The following is a 26,514-nucleotide window of genomic DNA, read 5'->3' on the forward strand; positions in this document are numbered from 1 at the left end:
AGTGGCGTGTGTTCGGAGACGTCATGTCTTCACTTGTGTGATACGTTGAGTGCACATATATCTAATGGTCTCGCGAAGTTTCCCAATTGCAGCACTGCAATTGCTAGAGAAATTGGTGTAGTTGTGTAGAACTTCCCGACCTTTCGCTACTTCTTTTCGAAATATAATTCGAAAAATCCTTGAGAAAGTAAAATGGGCTTCTGTGAAGCTGAACGACTAAATAAGTAAATAAAATAGATAATTTCAGCGTAATACATAGACGTGGCGCAGTGGACTGGACTCGTATCGGGGAGACGGCGGTTCGCAGCCCCGTGTGGCCGCCCAGCTTTAGGTCGCCATTGGTTTCCTTAAGTTGCTTACCCCACACATCGGGATGATTGTGCTGATAAGAACACACTGCCTATTTCCGTCCCGATTCTTCTACAATGCGAGCTCGTGCTGTCTCATCTGACCTCGTCTTCGGCGGACGTTCTAATATTCCTTCCAGGCTACTATCATATTCGTCCTATTAAGGGTTGACTTTAACCGCAGCTTCCAACTTTTTAACAAGTATGTAAAATACAGGGAGCGAAAGGCTATTTACAATTTGTACAGAAACTAGATGGCAGTTATAAGAGTCGAGGGACGTGAAAGGGAAGCAGTGGTTGGGAAGGGAGTGAGATAGGGTTGTAGCCTCTCCCCAATGTTATTCAATCTGTATATTGAGCAAGCAGTAAAGGAAACAAAAGAAAAATTCGGAGTAGGTATTAAAATCCATGGAGAAGAAATAAAAACTTTGAGGTTCGCCGATGACATTGTAATTCTTTCAGAGACAGCAAAGGACTTGGAAGGGCAGTTGAATGGAATGGACAGTGTCTTGAAAGGAGGATATAAGATGAACATCAACAAACGTAAAACGAGGATAATGGAATGTAGTCGAATTAAGTCGGGTGATGCTGAGCGAATTAGATAAGGAAATGAGACGCTTAAAGTAGTAAAGGAGTTTTGCTCTTTGGGTAGCAAAATAACTGATGATGGTCGAAGTAGAGAGGATATAAAATGTAGACTGGCAATGGCAAGGAAAGCGTTGAAATTTGTTAACATCGAGTATAGATTTAAGTGTCAGGAAGTTATTTCTGAAAGTATTTGTATGGAGTGTAGCCGTGTATGGAAGTGAAACATGGACGATAACCAGTTTGGACAAGAAGAGAACAGAAGCTTTCGAAATGTGGTGCTACAGAAGAATGTTGAAGATCAGTTGGGTAGATCACGTAACTAATGAGTAGGTATTGAATAGGATTGGGGAGAAGAGAAGTTTGTGGCACAACTTGACTAGAAGAAGGGATCGGTTGGTAGGACATGTCCTGAGGCATCAAAGGATCACAAGTTTAGCATTGGAGGGCAGCGTGGAGGGTAAAAATCGTAGAGGGAGACCAAGAGATGAATACACTAAGCAGATTCAGAAGGATGTAGGTTGCAGTAGGTACTGGGAGATGAAGGAGGTAGCACAGGATAGATTAGCATGGAGAGCTGCATCAAACCAGTCTCAGGACTGAAGACCACAACAACAACAACAATAATGTCATTATAGAAGTCGAGTTGTTCCGTACGTCTCTGTTGTGTCTTCTGAACAGCCGTAGTCTCTCTCTCTCTCTCTCTCTCTCTCTCTCTCTCTCTCTCTCTCTCTCTCTCTCTGTAGTTCGTAGATGTGCTTTCCTTTGATAAATAAATAAATAAGGGTACCTGCATAGGTCAGCAGCAAGTCAGACACAGGACGGCGTGGAAAACAGACCAGGCGGGCGGCCTGGTTCCAGGTAATCTTATCCTCGCCCGGAGATACGCCGCGACCCCTAATGTTCCGTGAAACTGGAGCGCCCTGCAGGTACTGCCAGCGGGGAGCGATCTGTGACGGACTCGTTAAATATCTATCTAGGGCGGCGAGGCTCTGCGCCGCATGTCGGACGAAGAGGGGGGGAATTAACTCGCGATTTAAACAGTGTGGTGAGGAATTCGTACCGCCATTTAAACGTAGCTTTACTCATCATCTATCAGGTAGTCAGTACGTTACGTGACTCAGTGACCTTGAGAACAATAGCGCTACTGATTCAACGTTCTTTCTTTTTAGGTTATAGGGTCACAGGAAACAACAGAAAGGGCGTCCGTCTAAACGGCGACAGGTAAAACACAGTAAGGTAGTTGTAGTAACGATCGGTATTGTAGTTGTAAACTGTCGTAGATGTGTTGGGAAAGAACGAGAGCTCCAAGCCCTATAGAAAGCACTGAAGCTCAAATATTTATAGGTACGGAAAGCTGACTAAAGCCACTCCGCACAGCCCCATCGACACAATTTAACAAAAACATTGTTAGAGTAAGAGTGATACGCGTTCTTTTTCCGAGTGTACAGCGAACGCTAGCATTGGAGGCCCATCATTTCAACAGGATTTTGGAGGGACACACCTACCAGTATTAAACGGGTCATTTATGCGCCACTTCCACTGTTCGCCCAACCCTACCGTGCATCATCTGGATACTATTCTGGTAAGTTGTCGTGAAAGCGAAAGCGAAAGCAGTGAGCAAGTCTTGCAGCTGAGCCTCTCGATACGCCACATGATTTATTTTTTTATTTCATTTATTGAACTGCCGATCTGAAAGACAGATAATTTACTGTGAAGTAAACGAGTAAAAATAAAGAAATAAGGTGCAAATCTTGAGTAAAGTGTTAAAAATATTGTCAGTGTAAGAGGTGACTGTGATGTTAGGTGGGAGGCGAGATCTCATTCTAGTTTATTATTCGGAAATTGGACGCTGAAATGGGTATAAGAGTTGGTTTCACCTGCGTATCATTAGCTGGGCTTTAGATGGGGAGGGAGGGTCAGGTGGAGGAAGAGCAAGGAAGTCTCATCGCTTCGTGGAGTGGACTCTCTACCGAGTGAAAGTTATCTAAGTAAATAAAAATATGGACTGAAGCACTCTGTTCCTGATTTAAGCTCTGAGCTGTGATAATAAATGAAGTGTCGCAATGAAACTAATACAGTCGTAATGTGAATGGCCGCACTGTAATAGTAATTCAACGAAAAGGGAAGTGTTTCATACTGTGAAAGTTAGCAATCTGACTGCAAGAATTTTGACAAGTATAAACTGTCTGACTAAAGAACTTTGACATGAAACCCACAGTAATTGGTTTTGCAAAATTGATCAAAAAAACTGTATCTGAATAAGTTGGCCCTGATTGAGTAAATAAAAAAAATCAAAATATTTTCTCCTTACCTCTGTTCTGCGCAAATGTGGATAAAGCGTTGCCCTACTGCTATGCTAAAGCTGCAAATTACGGTATCTACACAGAGACACTCGAGAGGTGCAATGAGTTCTCTGTTAGTTGCAAATCGAACTGTTTTTCGAACACCCTTGGTTGGATGATCCATTAAAAAAATTGAAAGAGAGAGTTTTTTGTATATTGTGAAAAAGTCCTCTAGGCAGATTTTAAATTTAATGAACTTCTTAACATCCAAAAAACACACTTTCCTATCTCTCAAATCTAGCAACTTTCAGTACAATAACCAAGTTAGTTCGGTGACGCAGCAATGGTAAAAAAAGGAACATCATTATTATCTTTACCTTATATTCCATTAGACTTTCTCCTTCACAAAAGAATAACATTGATAAATTGAGATTTTAAATCTCAGATGTAATGTCGCCATTGCTTCCTCACTCTAACACATGTTAACATTGTCAGCTTCCTCACTCTAACCCAGCTTCAATCTAACACAACAAAACTTCTACTGCCTCACTCTACCAAAGCTTAAGATTGCTACTCCACTGCGCCCACGCGTAACTCAGCGATACTACCTTAACTTCTGCGATACATCTTGCAACATCGCTGCTCGCTCACAATCCATTCAGATACCAAAATTATACGTGACGCCTATAACCAGGTAGCTTTGAACTCCGTACCTAAGCAGAAGGAACACATTCAGTAAACGGACACTGCAGCATTCCGTGTAACCGAAACTGATATTGTCATCTTGGCAGGGTCCATAATGGTATGATAGTGAGTCAATAAGTAAGGAAAAAAAGAGCTCTCGCAGATTATAAATACCTGGCGTGAATGGCATTCCATCTCTAGATAGAAGAGATGATGAAAGGTTTCAAAAGCCCCCGGTAGATGGCGGTAGTTTTGCCGTTGCGCTCGGTAGTAGTTTTAAGATGGAAGCGTCCTCTGCCTAAATTCATCGCCACGAAAACAGCAGTGGTTTGGTAGCTTGGGTTTTGAAAAGAGGCAAAACAGATGTGCGAGATGAGCAAAGGTCAGAGCGGACAAGCACGTTCACACCAGGTGTCAACGTGTGCCGCGTCTAAGGACTGATTATAGCCGATCGTCGCGTTCATGTGAGGCACAGTGCACACAAACTCAACATCTCCTTTGCTAGTGCTCAACACAATCGACTACCGTAAGGTGTGTTCCCACTAAGCGCTGTGGTAACTGTCAGATGAGAAAAAGCAAAGCGAATGCGGCATCGGGCAGATGATGTTAGTTTCCTGTACCGTGTCATCACATGGAACGAAACACAAATACGTCATTTGACACCTGATACGAAGAAAGCAGGTATCCGCGAATAAAGTTACAATTCCTTTTGAGCACGCAGTATATGTTGTTGATTGATTTTCTCGCCCATGAGAGGCTGTGTGTGTGGGGGGCGGGGGGGGGGGGGGGGGCACTTAGCGTCATGATGCGGCTGTTTCAGAAGAAATGACCGACATCGTTTCAAAATGAGGGGGTATTGCGCGACAACGTCCGACAGCATACGGCCTCGGTTACGGTTGACTTGGGGCGGCGTTTTTGATGGAATGTATTGAAATACTTTCTATACAGCTCAGATCTCGTACATAGCTATTGCCATATCTTACAAGGGAACCTCCCCATCGCACCCCCCTCAGATTTAGTTATAATTTGGCACAGGGATAGGCCTTGAAAAACTGAACACAGATCAATCGAGAAAACAGGAAGAAGTTGTGTGGAACTATGAAAAAAAATAAGCAAAATATACAAACTGAGTAGTCCATGAGCAAGGTAGGCAACATCAAGGAGGGTGTTAGCTTACGAGCGCCGTGGTCCCGTGGTTAGCGTGAGCAGCTGCGGAACGACGGGTCCTTGGTTCAAATCTTCACTCGGGTGAAAATTTTAATTTTTTATTTTCAGATAATTATCGAAGTTCAGGCACTCACACATAATCAACTTCGCTCTCCAAAATTCCAGGACATGTTCAGATTTGCTTGGACATATACAGAATTTGACGGTCTACGCACGGAAACATTTGAAAACGTAAAAAACATATGTTTTGACAGAGCACAGGGAAAACTGTGCGACTCTGAAACTGTTTCATTCATTTGATGCAGTTTATGTGACAAACTCTTATGTTTTCATCACTTTTTTTGGAGTGATTATCACATCCACAAGAAAACCTAAATCGGGCAAGGTAGAATAATCTTTTTACCCATTCGCCAAGTGTGCAAGTTAGGTGGGTCGACAACATATTCCTGTCATGTGACGCACATGCCGTCACCAGTGTCGTAAAGAATATATCAGACGTGTTTTCCTGTGGAGGAATCGGTTGACCTATGACCTTGCGATCAAATGTTTTCGGTTCCTATTGGAGAGGCACGTCCTTTCGTCTACTAATCGCACGGTTTTGCGGTGCGGTCGCAAAACACGGACACTAAACTTATTACAGTGAACAGAGACGTCAATGAATGAACGGACAGATCGTAACTTTGCGAAAATAAAGAAAGTAAGATTTTCAGTCGAGGGAGGACTCGAACCAAGGACCTTCCGTTCCGCAGTTGCTCACTCTAACCACGAGACCACGGCGCTCATCAGCTAACATTGTCCTTTATGTTGCTTATCTTGCACATGGACTACTCAGTTTGTATATTTTGCTTATTTTTTCATAGTTCCACACAACTTCTTCCTGTTTTCTCGATTGATCTGTGTTCAGTTTTTCAAGGCCTATCCACTGTGTCATTTTATAAGTAAATCTGAGGGGGGTGCGATGGGGAGGTTCCCTTGTTAGGACAGTTAAAGAAGCACCTGGGGAACTGTACCTTCAGCACTATCGGTTTGGACAGACTGATTTACCGCTGAAACAAATGCTATGCTGATTGTATGAAAAAGTAATTTGTGCCAATCCCTTACGCTTAGATTTCCTGAATCAGCCTTCTGCAGAGGAGTGGTTACCATACTTTCTGAACCACCCTCTTACTAATTGCCATAAGTTACGTATCAGCAAACTGAAACTGAACATTTATCGGTGGACCCTACTGTAGAGAGTACAGTTTGGCTGCTAAGGTTGGCAATGACAGAACAAAACACTAGCAGCTAGAAATTATATTTAAATTAAGAATTACCAATTCAAAACACCAAGGAAAAATGTGCGTACTGTACAGGATGCTGAAAACTGCCATCGTATCTCAAAATATAAATTCTTCGAATCTGTAGGAAACTACCACGTCATATAAGTGTCCGTCTGCTTTGTTTAGTCTTCGACATGTCTTCTCGATGTGACAAATTTCGTCAAAATAGATAAACACTGCGGCGGCGGACGAGCCGTTTACGCTGAACGTGTTTCCGTGGTCCGCCGGAAAATACGCGTACAAGATTAGATTAAAAATGAACGAGGCTGACGCTGTAGATCTGTATACTTGCTAAGCGTGCTTAACCAAAATAGGATCGACCTGAATCGCCAATGAGGCTGCCCTGTAGACCCCAGCCCAGGGTGCCATCTTTTTCCTCTTGTCATTACGAGACAACGCAAATTCAAAATTGAAAGCGTCCACTTACGCTTCAGTTGTGCAACCTAATGAATGCCGCTCTTCAGTATAGTGAGACGAAAGTCTGCCAGCGTTAAGATTAGTTTAGGATCTATGAAAACAAGTTAATAGTGTTACCTACGCTGCGAGATGTTGGCCTAATAACATTTGGCAAGTATCTACGCAGAGTATCGTAAGTAGCTCGTCTTGAATAACTAATTGTGTGTTTGCTTATATTTACGTTTAAACTGTTGGTGTTATTGGCTGATGATTTGGGAGAGGGAACCAAACAGCGAGGTCATCGGTCCCATCGGCTTAGGGAAGGAAGTCAGCCGTGCACTTTCAGAGGAACCATTTTTCAAAGGAATTATCCCGGAATTTACTAAATCACGGAAAACCTAAATCAGGATGGCCGGACGCGGGTTTGAACCGTCGTCCTTCCGAATGCGAGTCCAGTGTGCTAACCACTGCGCCACATCGCTCGGTCTAGTGTTGTGTTCGGACAAAAACCTATTCGCAACAGTTTATTTCTATTAACACCTTAGATTTAGATAATTTTTGTTCTACCTCATAAACTCTCGTTCCTAGTTTTTTTCCTGAAACGGAGAGGTTCGATGTTCAGTTCAGTGTTCTACCCTGCTGAGTTGGATGTAAAATGTGCTGCATAAAGATACCATGTCGAGGCGTTGAAACCTGGAAAAACGGAAATATGGCACGGGAACGCCCGTAGATACAGGCCAGACAAGCGCCACAGCCTACATTTGACGGCAGAAATGAGAAGGTAGCGCACCGTATGCTATAAGCTGCGGTGACGTATGCCACACGTGGGTCGCGATCCCATTGCCACCTGCGCAGGGCAGACTTTGTAAAGACATTTGACTCGCGCAGCCGTCTGAATATTCATGACCAGACGAATAAAGATTTCTTTTATGACTGGCCCCGGCCGTTCAAGGACTCGTCCATCCCACGGCTCAGAGGTGTCGCGTTGTACGAGGTGGTAGCTCGCACGGTGGCCCTTCATCTCGTTTGCAGCTTCTGTCCCTAGTTCCGTGTACTCTGCTTCCCCTTGTACATAATCAGACACATTACCATCATTTTAAGCTCTAAGCGAAGATGTCTGATTTCACTTGGCATAACATTGACATTACCTTCTCGTGTGTTTCGAAATTCAACAGTACTTTCTTGGCGTATCAGAAATTCGGTCTCCAGTTCACTCTCATGCAAGCCAGTATTGAAGAGTTACTTTTCCCAATACCTTCATATTCTCTTCTGAGACCTCAGCGTCAAATCATGTGACTTGCATTATTTTAAGTATGTACTAGATGCAGGGAGTGGATAACAATCTGAAAACACCAAAAACACAACACACTACCATGACTAATACGGTGTAGGAAGCACGTTGGCATAGAAAAGCCTCCAAACGTTTCAGAATGGATAAGCACCGGTCCCGAAAGGTTTCTAAGAAAATCTTGTAACATTCTTTCTGCAAAATAGTGGCAAGTTTGGGTATCGGTGATGCAGATAATCTAAAGCACGGCTCACACACTAAGAGTTTCACCGCATGGAATGTGGTGAAACATGTGCATAAATGTACATAAGAAAGTGCGTCATACAGTATTCGCTGCTGCAAGATCACAAGCAGTCTGCACTGGAACGAAATGGCGGGGTTTTTTCACCGGAACCACCACAACAAGGAAATTTCATCAATTGGGAAAACAAATAGCGAAAGCTAATATAAAATGTATCTTAACGCGGACTGACCGTCTGAAGATGAACCTGTCGATTCGAAACCGGTAACGGCGCTACTTAAATAAATACCTTTTTCACAAGGAACAATCTGACTTATGATTTGTGTGTCTTTAGCATTTTTCGTCTCGCCATTTAAGTTTTGTTACTTAGTTTCATACCGTTACCAATATTTCTGTGTGTGTTTCAGGACACACCAAACAAGATGTCCAACAGGAAGCTACAGTCGCCTAGGGCTGTGGCTGAAGCTGTTGACGTGAACGTGTTGCAATCGAAGGTCGAGACGCTGTCTTGGCAGCTTCGTCAGGTGAGTGTGTGCAACATCTACTACACCTACTGTTCTGCTCCGCGACTTGCAGGCAGGTATCACCTACAGTTTCAGCAACTTTGACTTATTAGGGTTTCTGTTACGATCGCAGTTTGCGCATGGGATGGCAGTTCATTTACACACAAAGTATAACTTGTTAATAAAGACTGTAAGGCATATCCGTGATTTTTTGTTAGAATTTAGGACCAAAATGAAAATAAAGGAGTTGTTACTCAAATGACAGTTGAAAATTTGTCAGTACAAACAGGCCAACGTGATTTTTCTACCGTACTGCGTATTCTCAGTTTTCGCCTCAGATGCGTATGCCTAAGGTTCTTCAGTAAGTATGGGGCCCACAGTAAATCTTTGAGTTCGTGAGTCATTTCCATGTGCCAAAAAGAATAATTAGTCTATTACGAGGAAGCATATTAGTGGCAACTTTTTGAAACATGATTGCGAACAATCAGCTACTCTTACACTTTAATCCGCTACAAGATGAGACATTAAACTGTGATCCTCCTTCCGTCCTTCTTTCTTCATCAAACCAGGTAATCTGACATCAGAAAAGAAACCTAAACACCTCTATGTATGCTTTAAGAGTACAATGGGAACTGCCGTGCGGTTTGAGGCGCCATGCATGGATTGCGCGGCACCTCCCGCCGGAGGGTCGAGTCCTCCCTCGAGGTATGGGTGCGTGTGTTGTTCTTAGCGTAAGTTAGGTTAAGCTAGTTTAAGTAGTGTGTAACTCTAGGGACCGATGACCTCGGCAGTTTGGTCCCTTGGAAATTCACACACGTTTAAACATTTTACTATGGGGAACCCCATGTCTTGTCGAAAACAGAGTTCTGTATCTTTCACCTGCAAATGGAGAATTAAGAGGAAAATTGTGATGTGCAGTAAACTAAGTTGGAAAACAGATTCATATGAATATTTCAGAATGACGTTAGAGATTAATAACCGTTACAGTATGGCAAAGCAAAGGATTTCTTGCTCAAACAACTTCTTTATAAACTGACTGGCAGTGGGTGAGTGCCCAGCACACATGTGCTTTGGCACTCTGTGTGTCCCACCTGGTGTGGTTGCCGGTTCGGTCTGCCTCCTGTGCGAAGACTATAGCCTAATAGTTTTGCTAAATTAAATGTTTCACACTGGCGTTTGATATTTTAGAGCACTGCAATGGGTCACCTCTATATTCTATTTTTAGTAACTCCAATCTTAATAAGGTAAGCTGCAGCTGTCGTGGAAGTTCTCAGAATACATAATGATCCTCTTCTCCATGGCATAGACACCAGTAAGATATGGTGACACTGAAATGTTCATGTAGACTGTCAGCGAATGTTGCCAAAATCAAAACTAGGCTTTAAGCATGATAACACAATTGTCTTAAGTATCTTATCATCCTATGTATTAGCAGAGGATGGTTTCTCAAGATGAAGGTAATTAATTAATGCATGCTTGGAAAACAACAGATTGCATAGAAGAAAAGGGCATAAACTCGAACTTCCAGGATCCATAGTACTAGAGTACATTCGATATACCTGTGAACTGTAAGAACGACACAAACACAACTTTCTTTTTTCTTATGAATTTTAATAATCAGCATTTATTCGTATTTGTGTCCTATTATGCAGTTGAAAATGGATATCTAAGTTTCAGATGCCAATTAGCTATTGTAGTGCTAAAATAACGAGTGGAATCGTACTAAATTAGAAACAGGTGTTGAGAAGTGTTACCAGTTATCCTACTGACCCCAAGAACTGTGGACTTTTGAGACTAATATGGCTCGTTTCCAATATATTTAACTCTCTTCCAACTGCCCCCCCCCCCCCCCCCCCCCCCGCCACCCCCCGACCCGTAGAACATTAGCCTTTCGTTGATTATTCAGTCTTTTTCTCATGGTCACCTCCCTCTTGGCAGTCCCCTGTCAGAGATCTGAATGGGGGACTGTTCTGCCCCCTTTGAGAAGCTCTTCGACGGAATTAGGGTGACTTCTTATGCTGGAAGTCTTCAGCCACCATTGCTTATCATTAATCGTCATTGATACGGTGATGTGTTTTGAGCCAGGGACCAAAGACGTTTTGACTACTAATCAAGGACGCCACCCTTAGACCACAGGTGCGGGTTGTATATTGGTACAGAGGGAAAAATATTGACATCTATGTGAACCTCATTGTAAACAACTCTCGTCTGCCTCCTCCCCCTTTTCTACTATTTGAGGATTTTAATGAGGATACAAGGTTGTCTGGTAGGGCCTCTTCAACTTTTGTAGCTATGTCTTCCTCAGTTGCATGTAATATTACGGTATATTGATAATTTTTACTTCGTGGACCGTCTGACAGCAACTGAATGAAACACAATTTTAGTGCCATAAGCATTTCGCCTTTATTTTCTGCAAGGCATTTCAGTGGCCTGGAATATGTACATACGTTTGTTGCTTAGTTTACATTTTGGTCACTGTACCTATAGGTTATGAACAGTTCTGGTGGTTGGTATTTCCCATTAAGTTTTAAGTTAATATTTTGAACTGTACTTACAGGTTACATGGATGATTTCCTACGTATTACGCTCCTGTTGTGTTTTTGGTGTTGTTCTTCTTCTTATAAATGCCAATTTGCAGTTTTCTCCCACATTTTACAGCACTCTAAACTGAACACTTGTGTCGATGCAATGTTTTGTTTTGTGTTGCCGACTGTTGGGTGTTATTGCCAAAGTTTAGAGTATAATGTGTGTCCAGAAGGCGTAGGAGGGAAGAGGTTTTTCTTTCTTTCTTTCTTTCTTTCTTTCTTTCTTTGTTTTCCTAGTTGTGTGAGGGGGATGATTATTTTATCTCATCATTTCCTTTATTAAGTGTAGTAGGGAGCCTGTGCTGACGTGTGTATCTTCATTTATCACATGTTTGTTTTCAGTGATGGCTTTCTGAATGTGGAAGTTTTCTTGCATTTGTATAAGATATTTGTCATGGTTGCCTATTCTCATTATTTTCATTTCTTGTTTCATGTTTGTAGGATGTTGGTTGTGGTGTTTCAAATGTTCTGCAAATGTGGAATGGTTTGTATCATACTTCCAACGCCTGATATGTTCTTTGTATCGTGTTTTAAAATTCGTGCATGTCATGCCTAAGTGTACTGCATCACAACTTTGACATTCAAGTTTATATATTCCTGATTGTTGGAATTTGTCCCTCTTTGTAGCCGGTTGGCTTAGGTGTGATTGGAGGGTTTGCCGAGACTTATATGCTATTTGGAAGCCCTGTCTCTTTACGATGTTTGCAACTCTGTGTGTTAATTTATGTGTGTAAGTCATGGTGTACCATATGTTTGTTTTCTGTGTGGTGTTGTCATTGTGTGTGTTTGTTGAGTGTGTTCGTAAGTTTTCAGCTTGTGAGTTCTCTTGTATTCTGGAAATTTTGTGTTTGTTTTGTATTTGTGTTTTTATTTTTTGATTGAGCCTGTGTAGTACATGTGTGTCTTACTCGTTGTTCCTAGCTATTTGTATGATTGTACTCATTTCTTTTTCATAGTTTCTCTTGTTGAGCGGAATTCTGTTTAATCTGTGTAACATATGTCTTATTGCTGCAAGTTTATGGCTGTGGGGATGGTTAGACATGGAATGTATTATTGTATCTGTGGCTGTTGGTTTTCTAAAGATGTTAAATGTGTTTGCCATTTTATTTTTTATTGTAATGTCAAGAAAATTTATTTGATTTTCTTTTTCAAGTGTGAATTTCATGTTCTCATGAACTTTGTTGATTATCCGAATGGAGTTCATCTATTTTTTTCTCTTGGCTTATCTATCAGACAAATAATGTCATCCACATATCTGTACCAATATATGATTGTGAAACTTTCATTAGTGGTTGTCTTTTCAAATATATGATATTTTAGGTGACTGATGAACATGTCTGCTAATGTTCCTGATATTGGGGATCCCACGGGCAGTCAGTCAGTTTCTAGATAATATTCATTCTCAAACTGAAACTAGTTTTGTTCAGTTCTCGGTTTGAGCATATTTGTTATTTCTTTTATTGCTTCTGTGGTGAGGTTGCTGTGGGATCAGAAATTTTGTTCTATGATTTCTATTGTTTCTCTGATGGGGATGGAGGTATACATATTTTCCATATTTTCTATGTCGAATGAAATCAGTGATGCTGTGTGTGGTACCTGTATGTTCTGTATGTGTTCTATTAGGTTTCCAGTGTTTACCGCTGTTCTGTTGTTTTGTGCTGTATAGTGTTTTGTAACTAACTTTTGGAGGTGGTTGGCTATGTGGTATGTTGGGGATTTCTTGAAGTTGATAACAGCTCTCATTGGCATTCCGTCTTTATGTACTTTTGGTTGACTGCGGAGTGATAGTGCTTGTGGGTTTTTCTGTGTTATGTAGTATTTCTGTTTGTCTGTGAGTATGTGTTCAATGTTTTTCAGTGTTCGTTTCACATTTGCCTGGAATCGTGTAGTTGGATCTGACTTCAGTTTTCGTATGGCCTTGGTGTTTATGTATTCCTTGGTTTTTGTAATGTGTTGCTTTTTAGCCATGAGTACTGTTACATTTCTCTTCTTTGCTCTTGTTATTAATATATTATTGTTTGTTAACTTTTGTTTTAACATTTTCATATTGGCTGCTTCTGTTCGGTTGTTCTTATTATGTGTATGTTGTGTTTGCTTTATTATGTCTTTTATTTCTTCTTTTACTAGTTCTCTTGTCAGTCCTATGTTTATTTCACGATTAGTTTGTTTTTCTTCTCGTGTAAGGATGTGTTCTGTTTCTGTTATGTGATTTTCTGTGTATTGGTTGTTCACTTCGCTATTGGTGCAGTGTTTCAACCCTTTTTCCAGGAGCATTTTTCCCTCTTTCGTTTAGTTCTGTCTGTGATAGGTTAACTAAACGCAGAAGGAATGTATGTTGGTGTTCATGTGGTTTCACATTAAAAAAAAAAAAAAAAAAAAAAAAAAAAAAAAAAAAAAAACCACTAATGCATGCACAAACAAATCACAGATACTTCAATAATTACACTCGAAAGTTTTGCAATAACATTCGATCTTTCGCAATAGCATGTGACAGTTGGCAACACGAACCAAAACATTGCATCGAAACAAGTGTTCAGTTCATAGTGCTGTGAAATGTGGGAAAAAAACTGCAAATTGGCATTTATAAGAACAACAACACCAAAAATGCAACAGGAGCGTGATATGTTGGAAATACCAACCACCAGAACTGTTTATAACCTGTAGGTACAGTGACCAAAATGTAAATTAAATAGCAAACATGTGTACCTATTCCAGGCCACTGATGATGCCTTGAGGAAAGTATAGGTAAAACGTGGATGGCACTAAAATAGTGTTTCATTCAGTTGATGTCAGACTGTCCATAAAGTAAAAATTATCAATATACCGTCATGTGTCTGGTAGGGGATTTTTTTTTTTGGCCAGACTTTCTCCGATATTGACTACCGTCACCTCATTGATGGTATTCCTGTTTAGTGCCACCCACTAGACCTTTTTTGCTGTCGACATTGTGATCTCTTCCTTCAGTCTCTTGGTTTCGTTACAATAAACTCCACTCTATGACCTTCATGGCATTAACCACTTTCTGGTGATCCTTGTCCTCTAAAAGAGCCAACTGGCAATTGCATTCTTTTGCCATTAACTTCGTCCCACTCCATCAGATTGCATGGACGAGGTTGTGGGAGACATCTCTAATGTGATCATCTGCAGCCCCCTTCTTTTATGGTCACTACCATGGTGGACCAACGACATTGCAACAGTGGTACAGGACCATTAAAGGGTCCTTCAATGTCTCAAGCAACATTGATGACGCATCACCCTCATTACCTTTTAGTGCCTGTGTGCAAAGACTTGCTATCTAATTAAATGCGGTCAGAATGAATGCTGGGTGTGTGGTCTTGGCCACTCTTTGCTAATAGGGTGCCTACGGGATGCAGTGTTCTCGGAATGCTATACAAAAATTTCGAATAAACAACATTAGTAGTTTTATTTCCAGAAAAGCAAATTGACAGTACTTAACTTTACTACAGCAAATGTTGCTAGCAAGAAACAATGTGAAAACAGTACAGTTCTTGGTATAGACAGAGTCCAAGGAAACACTTGATATTGACAGCGTAGCACTAATCAAGTTGCAGACTCCTGCCAATCATGTGCGGCTGAGGCTAGCAGGAGCTGTGTTTATATGCAACTGATGTAGGGGACGCACCTGGCGCGGTTTGATTCAACGCACCATTGGCTGTCGTTTCTTCTCTGACTTCTCTGGTCTTTCATTTTGCATCTTTGTTCCAGTGTTTGTGGTTACGCCAGAACACTGGGATCACTGTCTCCTGCTTTGGAATGTAGTCTATCCATTCCAGGTGTGAGCCAAGGTTGGTGGCATTTCTGCTTATGCGTCATTTCTTGCTTAGCAGCTTGTGACGTGCTTTGCTACAGTGACAGCATCCTCTTCTTACCTGGCTACATTTAGAACACACAAAAGACAAGTTAAAGACATCCCTTATCGTTTACCTCAGTGACCCTGAATTATATAGATCAGCCTTTTATTGAATGGAGACTGGTTAAGGCTCTAGACACGTCACATGACCTGGCCCCAGACCCTGATTCAATTCATAATGATGTGATCCAACATATGAATGATACTCACAGACTTGACCTAATCAAGGTGTTCAACTGTATTTGTCTAGAGTGTTTTTTTCACTTCACAATAGGGGTGGAGGGGGGGAGGGGAACTGCCATCATTCCAATCTCAAACCTGAAAAAGAAAATGCAGTATCCATAAACAGCCACCAGCAGATTAGCCTCATTATTATGTTCTGCAAGCAGCTTGAAAGGATGGTAGTCCAATGATTATGCCGAGTTCGTAAATTGTGGAACCGTGTCCCTTTATCTCTGTGGTGTCTGGAGGGAAAAATCCACAGCCAATCATTTGGTTAGGTTGGAAACAGTAGTTTGACAGGTTTCTCGTAAATGCCAAGGTCTCATTGCAGTTCTTGTTTGATCTTTCGAAGGTGTGCACCACTGCTTGGCACCATTAAATTTTACTTATCTTCCATGACTGGGGCTTTTAAGACTTTTATTCATCAGTTTTTTCCCCTCTCATTTCTATGGGTTATTTCACATGTCCCTCAGCTCCCCATTGCTCCAAAAGAATGATGTCTCATAGGGCTCCACGCTCTCTTGCTCTTCCTTTATTGCTATCAGTGGGCTTGTGACCCCTGTGAAGCCAGCTTTACAGCTCTGACGATGGCAATGTAATTTGCTGAGACTGTTCATCACAATAAAGTCAGTACAATTTCAATCTCGGCTGTTTGAAGCTGTTCTTTTGTTTCTAGATAATTATATGTTTTATTAGTCATTCTTGCATTTAATGCTACTTGGATAATCTTTATCACAAATTTGTACACACATTAATCTACATCTACACTGATACTCTGCAAATCACACTTAAGTGCCTGGCAGAGCGGTCCTCGAGCCACCTTCACAATAATTATCTATTCCAGTCTCAAACAGCACATAGAAGAAACTAAAACCTGTATCTTTCTGACTTCCCTTATTTTATCACGATCATCATTTCTCCTTTCTTCGGTCAGTGTCAACAAAATATTTTCACATTCGGAGGAGAAAATTGGGGACTGAAATTTCTTTGGATTCAGCTGCAACGAAAAAGCCTTTGTTTTAACGATGTCCACCCCAAACCCTTTGTGACATCAGGGACAGTCTCTCCCTATTTTTCTGCTCTTCTTTAAACTTTCTTGATGTACTCTGCTAATTCTATCTGTTAAGGACCCCACATCACCCAGCAGTAGTCCTAAAGATGACGGACAGGTGTAGTGTAGGCAGTCTCTTTAGTATATCTGTTGCATCTTCTAAGTGTTTTGCCAATAAAATGGAGTCTTTGGCTCACACTCTCCACAAAATTTTCTGTGTTCTTTCCAATTTAAGTTGTTTGTTATTGTAATTCCTAGGTATTTAGCTGAATTTATGGCATTTAGATTTTACTGATTTATAATGTAACTAAAGTTTGGATAAAATCTTTCAAAGCATTTACAAGCACATGAAATGTTAACCAAAAGCAGTTAAGGGTCTAAAAATTCGTTGCTTGATCTACACACAGTGACTTTAAGTGAGAACTGCTTAAGAATAAAAGGTCATAATACACATTCAAGTGATTAACATGTGAGGGTTAACAATAAGGCACTTAACATTTGACACTTCCCGAATAGCAGCAAATAAATTTCCTTGGTCATTTAACTGAAAAAAGAACAAAAACATTATGTAGCAATATGCTTCTTAATGTGTAATGAAAGTGTGACCTTGTTATATATTATTAAAGAATATTATCATTAATACATGTTATCAATTGCATTTGGTTATCTGCAGGCAGAACAGAGTCGCCAGATGTACAAGCAAGTTATGGATCAAGTGGCAAAATTCTTAAAACGCGCTCATATTAGTCTGGATGCTATACAGAATAAAATGGATAGCAACATGACATGCAGGTTAGTTACGTTGTACATTTGGAATTAGAAATTCTTATATTCCACCATTGAATAAAACTGTGCTATTAATGCTGTTTGGTATCACTTACCTAAAGCTTTCTCAATCATTTTTACTTTTTGTATGCCACTATAATACAGTAGAATAAATTATTGCATAAGAAAAAAATATTCACAATGACTCAGCTGAAATATTCCACTATGCATTTAGATATGCATTGTTATGAAACTTAATGGTGTACTTGTCTATTGGACTGAATTTTTATATGGACATCTTAAATATGGATAAGATGTGGATTGAAATGTTTTAACATACATATTTCTGTTTGTTGTTAACATTCATTACTGTTTCCTGTAATACAAATCTGAAAGAAAACATGTTTTCTCACATGTATTTATGGGCCTGAATACTGGTGCTTAAATCACTGTCAGTGTTGTAAAATTTTAACAATGAATGTTCATTTCAAGCAGAAATGACAAATGTTGGGAAAATTTTATTCAAGTATACTTGCCTGACTAGACAGTTGTGGGCATGTTTTATGTAGTGACAAGAAAAAATACTTTTTTTGTCGGTCAGCCAATACTGGCTATTGATATGTCATTTACTTGCTATGCCAAACATGTTATTCTGTTTCTTGTATGCTTTTTTAGGTAAAGTTATGTACCATACCTGCTCCTGAGGAATCATAGATGTGATTACTTAATAGACAATACTAGTCAAGTTTGTAAAACACAAACAAAATTTAAAAAGTGGAAAACTTGTCATACGTCAATGTTGGCGGAAATTGCTTCACCCAGAATGAGTAACTCAAATTGGTGAGAACTTGGAGGCTATCTAGAGCAGTGAACCAGTAGAAAGCGATTAATATTGCAGGAAGATAATGTAAACTTACGTTTGAAACCGCTTGTTGTGCCAGGCTTGTTGTGCCAGGCTTAGGCAAGGAAACGCTTTCAAGTGAAATGGACACATGGAATTAAACACCTGCATACCATATGAATGCCACAGAGTGCAATATCAGTGTAAGAGGCAAATTGAGGAGGGAGTGGGGGGGGGGGGGGGGGTGGTATGGGGCTACAGGAACCCTCTTCCCTTCACCCAAGAACTACACCTGATTCTTCTTAATCTTAAGGGGGAAAAAAATCTTTGCGATATAGCTTTTAAACTCGACAGTCTCAGCAATGTTCTTGTGGTTCTAGTTGATATTATAATAGATGAGTTTGGATACAGTATGGTGATAAAAAATTTCTGTGAGATAAATGCTATATTTAGCCATCTTCAGGTACTACTATTAAGCAAATAAGTAATGCCAGTCATTGGCTCGTGTACCACAGGATTCATAAAGTAACTAGGTGCCATGGACTGCTATTCGTCAGGAGAACGTATTACAAACACATAGTCACCACTGTCAGCACACATTCAGAATATACACTCCAGGCAAATAGCGGTCCATGGCACCTAGTTATTGTATGAAACCATGATATGTGATACATGAGCCAATGACAGGAGGTACTAATTTGGTTAATAGTAGGACCTGAAGATAATTCAGCTGTAGCATTGAAACTAGTTGTCTGAATAATAAATACTTTGATAATATGGCTGTGATGTTCCACTTCTATTACTGCAATAGGAAGAGGCTGGTCATTTGCATAGAGTAAGAACAGATAGTGACCCAGTGTACCCATGTCATACAGCACACTGAAGGCATTCATACACATATTGTGAACCTTGCTTTGTTATGACTATCACTGTATTTTATTTATGACAGAGGTTGTTCTCATGTTGTGGTCATTCAGTGTCATTAATGACAATAATTCCAAAGAATCTTAGGAATGCTGGTTTGCTCCAACTTCATTTCATTTGTATTTGTGTCCTCCTGTTCATAATCTTTCCTCATTCACACTGTGAGCCATCAAGTTGCAATGTTTCCTCTTCTCACAAATAGTTTTTCCTCCCTTTCTTCTTTGAATTCTTTCATATAACCAATCTACAGTGATTCTCTACTCTGTTCTTCATAACTGCTGGAAAACAGAAATAATATTGAAGATGATAATGTAGAGAATTATAATGTACTTATTACAGTGCATCTAAAAAGGCTTTTCAAGAATTTCCTTCAAAAAAGTGGGAAGGGGGGCGGGGGCAGATTTAGGTAGGTGGCCATTCATTTTTCACTCTAGTACAGCGCCAGCTCCAACACTATGAATGTTTTAAATATATTGCAGACATTCCTCTCCAAAATGATTTTTTTTGTTTGAATACACAACATATTTTTATAAACAATTATGAAGGATTTGGCCAATAGCTTAATGTGCAACAATCTTTTCATTTTGACTGACTACAACTCAGCATGTCATCTTTATGATGAGTAGCGATCTATCCTTTCGTAATTACTGATATTCCAGTGTGGGCTTTCAGAGTATTTATGAATTATTTTTAAGTAAAGAACATATATAATAACTGAATTTGACATATTTGTATTAGGCAAACTTGCTTTGTAGTTGTTTGCTACTTATCATAGCGCTATTGCACAAAAATTCGGTACCTGACAATAATCAGTAAACTAACTTTAGAACAAACACCAGTGCCTGAGATGTGCATGACGATGCAGTAAGGTTAAATTATTTCAGCTAAAGCAGAAGTCATGTAAATTTTACCAAGAGTACTCAATGAGGAATTGTCCTGTGGTACCTCATAGACTGACAGTTTCTATATGCAACTGTCGATCCAACTGTCCATAAGTAAATGGATGTGTTAAATTGGTTTTAGTTAGCGATTTGCCCAGGTTCTCCCTGCTTGTGAAACTTAAAAACCTGGAGCAAATTAAAAGACAGAAATAATGATAAATCTTTATTTATACTACTATTATGACTTCTACTACCACTACTACTACTACTACTACTACTACTACTACTACTACTATTTTTTAGAGTGGTACACAGTTCTCAACAGAGAAAGAAGCAAATCAATCAATTGAGCAGATTCCTTCATTTTCTTCCAGAGGTTGTTCTCTGCAATATGAATACACTCCTTTCAGTATATGCTGTGGACTTACCTAAAAATGTGCATTGTAACTGACATTGCAGTGTATGCATATAAATCACCATTCTCTGTTGCAGGGTTCCACGTTCAAGAAGTGTTCACACTGTCAATGCCTCTCCTGTGAGGCATAGTCAGAGTTCAGACTTCCCACGCACCAAGAGCATTGCACAAATTGAAGGATCACAGGCTACTAACAGTGCCTTCAAAGATTTCACTTGGTATGGAAATAACACTTTTTTGTTTCTTCAAGTAACTACTTTCTCAGAAATAAAATTTAATTTTTGTATTTGTGTACAGTGTGTCCCATTTCCTAAAAGATTTAAATTTACTGAAAAGTGGATACAAATTAAACTGATTAAAATCAAGCAATCAGTTAAATGCATAAAGTATAAGATGGTGTAAGTATTTCTGTGACTGCTCCTTCTAGTGAACGGTGCTCATTGAAATGAAGTCTCATTCTAAGAAAATTGTAGAAATAGTATCTTAATCAGTTCTGAATATGAAGGGATAGCTACTCTATGGAATATGGGAAGACTCACTCTAGAATGTAGACATGAGACACGAAAGCAAAGTTTTTTTTTTTTTTTTTCAGTAGTTGTCTAATGCTCTTGTCCAAGCAGTATGTTTTTTAAATTTTTTTAAATATAAATTTTGTTGAACCTGACCTAATCCACATGAGTTGGCATATTTAAGAAATAATTCTGATATAAAGGAGAATATTAAAAAATCATTATGGTCTGTTAAATATAGATGCATTGCTGTGGAGAACTTTGGTAGATTAATGCTGTTTACACTTTGTGTGTAACTTGAGCCATGACATAAAAGGAAAAAGTTATTCAGTTTTCTAATTGAAGAACTTTATCCTTTTACGCTGTGATTCAAGTTACACACTGCAAGTGTAAATTGCAGAAGTCTACAGTAGTTCACTGCATTAATGTATCTACTGAAAATATATCGTGTTAAAAGTAGTTTGACAGTAATGAAAGTGAAGATATTCAGTTTACATACAGGCAATAAATTTCTAGGATTTTGTAAGTTGAAGAGTAAGCAATAGTACCAGAAGCAGAGAGAAAGTCAAAATTGAAGTTTTTAGAATGGTGGCATTTGAGAAACTATGCCAGTGGTATCCTGACTGTCTTTCTGATTTAGACTCCAGTCAGAATTAAAGTGGTTGATGGTAGGGGCACACATTTCATGAAAGTGCCATGTGTAGTTGGACTGTGGACACTGATCAAAGCATCTTATCAGACATCACTGAGGAACACTTCAGACAGTTTTATTTTTTGAGCGAGTGCTAGTCATGTAAGCACTGACTTTGTTCCAGTACTGTAATTGCACCAACCAGAAATTATATTTGATCCTGTGCTGGCTTTAATATTGCGACAGACAATAAAGATAGCAACTACACACATCACATCTGACAAATGAGTTTACTTCTTATTGTATTAGAGACTATAAAGTCACCATCTTATGAGCATAAATAGTACAGTTTTTCTGTGATATTCAAGAGTATTTGTCAGTTAAATTTAGCAGCACTTGTTTCAGTTACCGAACTTAAATATTTTGTTTCAGTGATTACACTCCATTTTCTAACTTGGCATAATTTAATGTAGACTATCACTATACTTTTATGCTAGTTTATTTTCTGCTAAAACATCAATTTCCTGTCAGTTATTTTCCAGAAGTGGAAACGATGCAATGTGTGACTTTGTAACACTGTCTTTTGGACTTCTGTTGCAGGAGGCGGACAAGGAAAGTTAACGACAATGCTGATGAGATCACTCCAGCAAAGTTGGCAGAAGAAGCATTCAGATTACTTCGTATTGTCCAATCCCTAATGAATACAAATGAACCTGATCTTGCCCAATCCCTGAATGGCTCATTGCCAGGAAGCCAAAGAAGCAGCCTCACTGCATCAGATGAACTTTCGGCTTCTTTTCATAGGAGGCTTAATGTAGGTGAAGTTCCTAAGTACCCTGCACCAAGAAACTGTAGCTCCTTTCTGCACAGTGCCAGTGTAGATGATAGAAACTCACCTGATGTGTCCTCTATTCATTCTAGTTCTTCCAAAATGACAGATGGGGCAGATTTTGAAGGCGGATGTTTAACTAGTCGACTTGAAGCAGGATTTGCTGGAAGTATTGCTAGTACTAAAGATACAACTACATGCAGCAACATTAGTATTTCAAAGAAACATTACAATGGTTGTAGTAATCATATAACAGAGGCAAGCTCAGCTTCATATGAATTAGTCAATCAAGTGAAACCACAAGCTCATCAGCTTAGTGAAGATGAAAGTGGCTTTTCATCAATGAATTCTTTTCAAGATGTTGGTCTACCAATGATGCCTCCATCAAAATTGGAGGGAAGTTTTCAAGAAGTTGGACTTCCTGTTGTTGAAGAGACAGAAATGATCCATAAACACAGACGATGGAGTTCCAGCCCAGTGCAGTCGGCTTACTCATCCCAAAGTGTGACATTCCCTTCTGAAACATTTCATGTTTTGTGGGTGTGAACTGATTATTTCAAGACAAAACAGCAGCAGTGTTCTCACAATTTCCTCAAATCAGTAACAAGAAAGGCTGTATTTTCCAGAAGACAGCAGATGTGGTAAACTCTACTATTACACACAACATGTTCCAAAAGTGTAGCACGAATTATACAGCTACCACCATTGTTTCATAAAGGAATTATAGTATTTATTCTGTCTTTGCTTAGTTTGACAAGGGGTATTGAACTGTATGAACTAATCTTTCGAAATCACTGTGCGTCAGTGACAGATGAGTTTTTTTATAGTTTTTCTTATAAATACTTGAAACTCAGTGTTTGCAGCTTTTATTATATATTACATTTTTAAGTGTCTTTCTGTAACAAAATGTAAATTGCATTTGCAATAAAACAAAAAATGAACAGTACTGTCTTGATGCTTATGAACATGAATATAAATAATGTGTAGTGAATAATTACACTATTAGTGATCAATTAGATTTACATTCTACATTTATGTTTTGTATTTGTGCAAATGATTTATGTTGTAAATGTATTGAAATAACACATTAAACTGTTTCAGTTTGGATATGACATGTATTGTTCATCTGTTCTCACTTTATAAAATCATATTGCCTGCATATATATAATTTAACTTTCAAAATTTTTTGCAAACCTTAAAAAACACAATTTTCTGCCTGGGATATAATTAAATTACTTCTGCTCATGAGTCAAACAAAAAAATATTGAACTTTAAACAACAATAGTAGTCACTAGACTGAGGCAGATGCATGGTGTCACAATTGCAAGGCTCTTCAAATCACTTGTATGAGCATTTGAAATGTTTAACAAATATAATGTGTTTGAGTCCACTCTCCTTTCCTAATAATTCCACTGTTAAGATGTTACAAAACTTTAAAATACACAGACAACTACAGTGTGTAACTTGTTCAACATATACGTAATTCGGAAAGGTGTCAATTTTTGATTTGCCACGTAGAAATACAGGTGACTGAATTGAAAGCTAGGAAACTTGTAAAGGAAAGCAAATTTATGAGAAAATAAATGAAACAGTGCTTGAAGATTAGATGTATGATATTTTTAAACAGAAAACATCACATCACCCTTTCTGTATCAGGTGTGCTACATTTTCATACTGCAGATTGTTTTATATTGCAGCCATCTGCTCCATAAAGAAACTGACAAGTATGTGCAGTCATCTGATGTGTAGTGTTTTTTGTGTGGGTGTCTTTTGCACCATGATCTTGTTTCTAAATTCGTATTTGTTAGGTTCTCTAAATTAAACAAGATTTGTTAATTACTGTCTAGGTTTTCTCCAGAAGTCCATTTCTTCCCTTGTCTGTGTCTATTGTAAAAAAAGTGCTGTATGTTTAATACCAGAATGATCTTATACAGAAAGAAATTGACACTGTATTTCAGCAACAAAATATTGTTTTAGAGTTCTGTTACTAATTTCCCAATAAACACTCATCATGTATTGTGTAGCCAACACTTAAGGTTTTACACTTAAGTGAAGTGAAGAGACAGCCCCTCTCTGCTTTGAAACACATGTTAATGGCTTTGTTCTTGAATAGGCAGTAACTTTAAAAAGTTAAAGTGCTTCTATTAATTTGGGTTTGAAACAAGGTCAGAATTCATCTATCTCTTTTTTATTTGTGCAGCTTCCACTAGGTATATATTTTGTTAGTGTGTGTATCTGCACCATAGCAACATTAAAACTGTTGTTTCCTGGTAAACGTCATTGTAAAATACTAAAAGTGCAAAAAAAAAAAAAAATTAAGTCTTTAGAGATGGCAAACACAGTCTCACATCCTCAATAGAAGTGATAGAATGTCCTGGTAAGCAGTTCTGCCAGAATCAGTCGTTGGAATTATCAGGTTTTTCCAGTGTGGTATGATGCAGAACTTTCACAGTGTTATTAATTGCGATACATGTGTTAAATGAAGTTCTCAGAATACATTTCAGATTACTGATACATTTGTATATATTACAAATTATTTCATTGTAATATTTTTTTATTGTTGCTTCTATCTCCCCCATCCGCTCTCTCGGTCAGCTTCAGGATGTTTTCCAATGCTATTTTCATTATTATTATTGTTGTTGTTGTTGTTGTTGTTGTTGTTACTACTACTACTACTACTACTACTACTACTACCACTACCACTACCACCACTACTACTACTCTATGATGAAAGGCACATCTCCTCTGTATTTCTTGGCTATGCCATATGCCATAACTTGCCTAACTTGGAAACTTCCCCAATGTTTCTAAAGTTTTCCGACTTTCTTGTTTCAATAGACTCCTTAACTACATTCTCCCAAAATTTTGGAGTCTACATTATTGATCTCCGTGCAGGGATTAACAATAGCTTATGTATTCAACTGTTTGTCACGTATCTTGGTGGTATTTCTTTGACTTCTCAACTGTTCAGATGGTCTCTCACATTTAGGACATCACACACACACACACACACACACACACACACACACACAATACAGCTTCTGTCCTAAACGGGAAACAGTTAACAAGCTGCACTATGAAAAATGAGTCCATTTCTGAGAAAAGCTTGAGAGTTAGGGAGGAATGAAATGGATCTGCAATTGGGATGTAATTTGGTTTAGCTCTGTTTTTATACACGGGCATAACTACTGCATCCTGAGGTCTGTGGTGAAGCATGAACTTCCGTAGCATCTTATAATTTGGCTTTCATTTCCTCTAATGTTAATTTTACACTGAAGGATATACCTCAGATTCAAGTTTTCCTTTAAATAACATTTGATTACAATACAACTCCTGATGATTTTTAAAATGCTCTTCAAATTAGTTTTCAGATTTTCATAATCAGAAACCCCTTGTTTCCTCCACATGTTTTCTTCAGTGTTTTCATGCCCTCCAGGTAAAAGCTGTTCTGCTATGCCTGGATGGCATCCTTTCTTTTTTGTAAGTTGCGTAAACAATTAACCACTTTGAGGACATGTATTGATACTCAAATGCTTCAAGCTACCTATTGGTATTTTATTATTTACCAGTACATTGTAAAATACTCTGGAAATTCTGCACAGACTAAGCCAGCAAAATTTATATAATCTATAAAAATGTGCTTTCAGTGGTATTGTAGAAAAGGGACGAGGAGTCCTAGAATCTTGATTAAAGAAATATAATCATTACAGTCTACTGGCGATTAGATTAGCCTGTTTTTCTATTTGTATGGACAAACGTTGATTTATAGTGCATGTCAAAAGAATGTGATGTTAGCGATTTTATACTGGTGCTGCATATGATTTCATTTACCTTTGCTTCCTTCGTGTGTATATTTTATCATATGGACCATTTAATTAATATGGTAATTGAAAGTGTTAAAAGTTCCTTTTGTCTTTTTTCTTCCTTTACTTTATCCCATACTGGTATTAACTAACCATTTATGCTGGAGACATATTTTACAGTTAATGTAAAACATTAATACTATTGCCTGAATGTATTTTTATGGAAAGAGAGGACTACTGACTTTATAATTGTGGAGTGTGCATATTTTATGCAAAGAATTTTCTGCTTGTACAATTATTTAATTTTTCTAATTAAGTTCTTGGAAGCAGTTGTTTCACTGCCATCATTATTTTACATACATTGTCTATGAG

At 38.8% G+C, this 26,514-nt stretch overlaps 1 protein-coding gene across 1 annotated transcript in view; it reads left to right on the forward strand.

Annotated features, from left to right (window-relative positions):
- LOC126481371 (uncharacterized) overlaps positions 1–25,371 on the forward strand; it is a 390,928-nt gene extending 365,557 nt beyond the window's left edge. The window contains exons 3-6 of the mRNA XM_050105081.1: positions 8,720–8,836; positions 17,218–17,336; positions 20,448–20,588; positions 22,111–25,371. Of these exons, the coding sequence (XP_049961038.1) occupies positions 8,720–8,836; positions 17,218–17,336; positions 20,448–20,588; positions 22,111–22,885 (1,152 nt within the window). The 3' untranslated portion in view covers positions 22,886–25,371. The remainder of the gene's footprint in view (positions 1–8,719; positions 8,837–17,217; positions 17,337–20,447; positions 20,589–22,110) is intronic.
- The last annotated feature ends 1,143 nt before the right edge of the window (positions 25,372–26,514 follow it).

Source organism: Schistocerca serialis, chromosome 5 (genome assembly GCF_023864345.2).
Source record: "Schistocerca serialis cubense isolate TAMUIC-IGC-003099 chromosome 5, iqSchSeri2.2, whole genome shotgun sequence".
NCBI lineage: Eukaryota > Metazoa > Arthropoda > Insecta > Orthoptera > Acrididae > Schistocerca > Schistocerca serialis.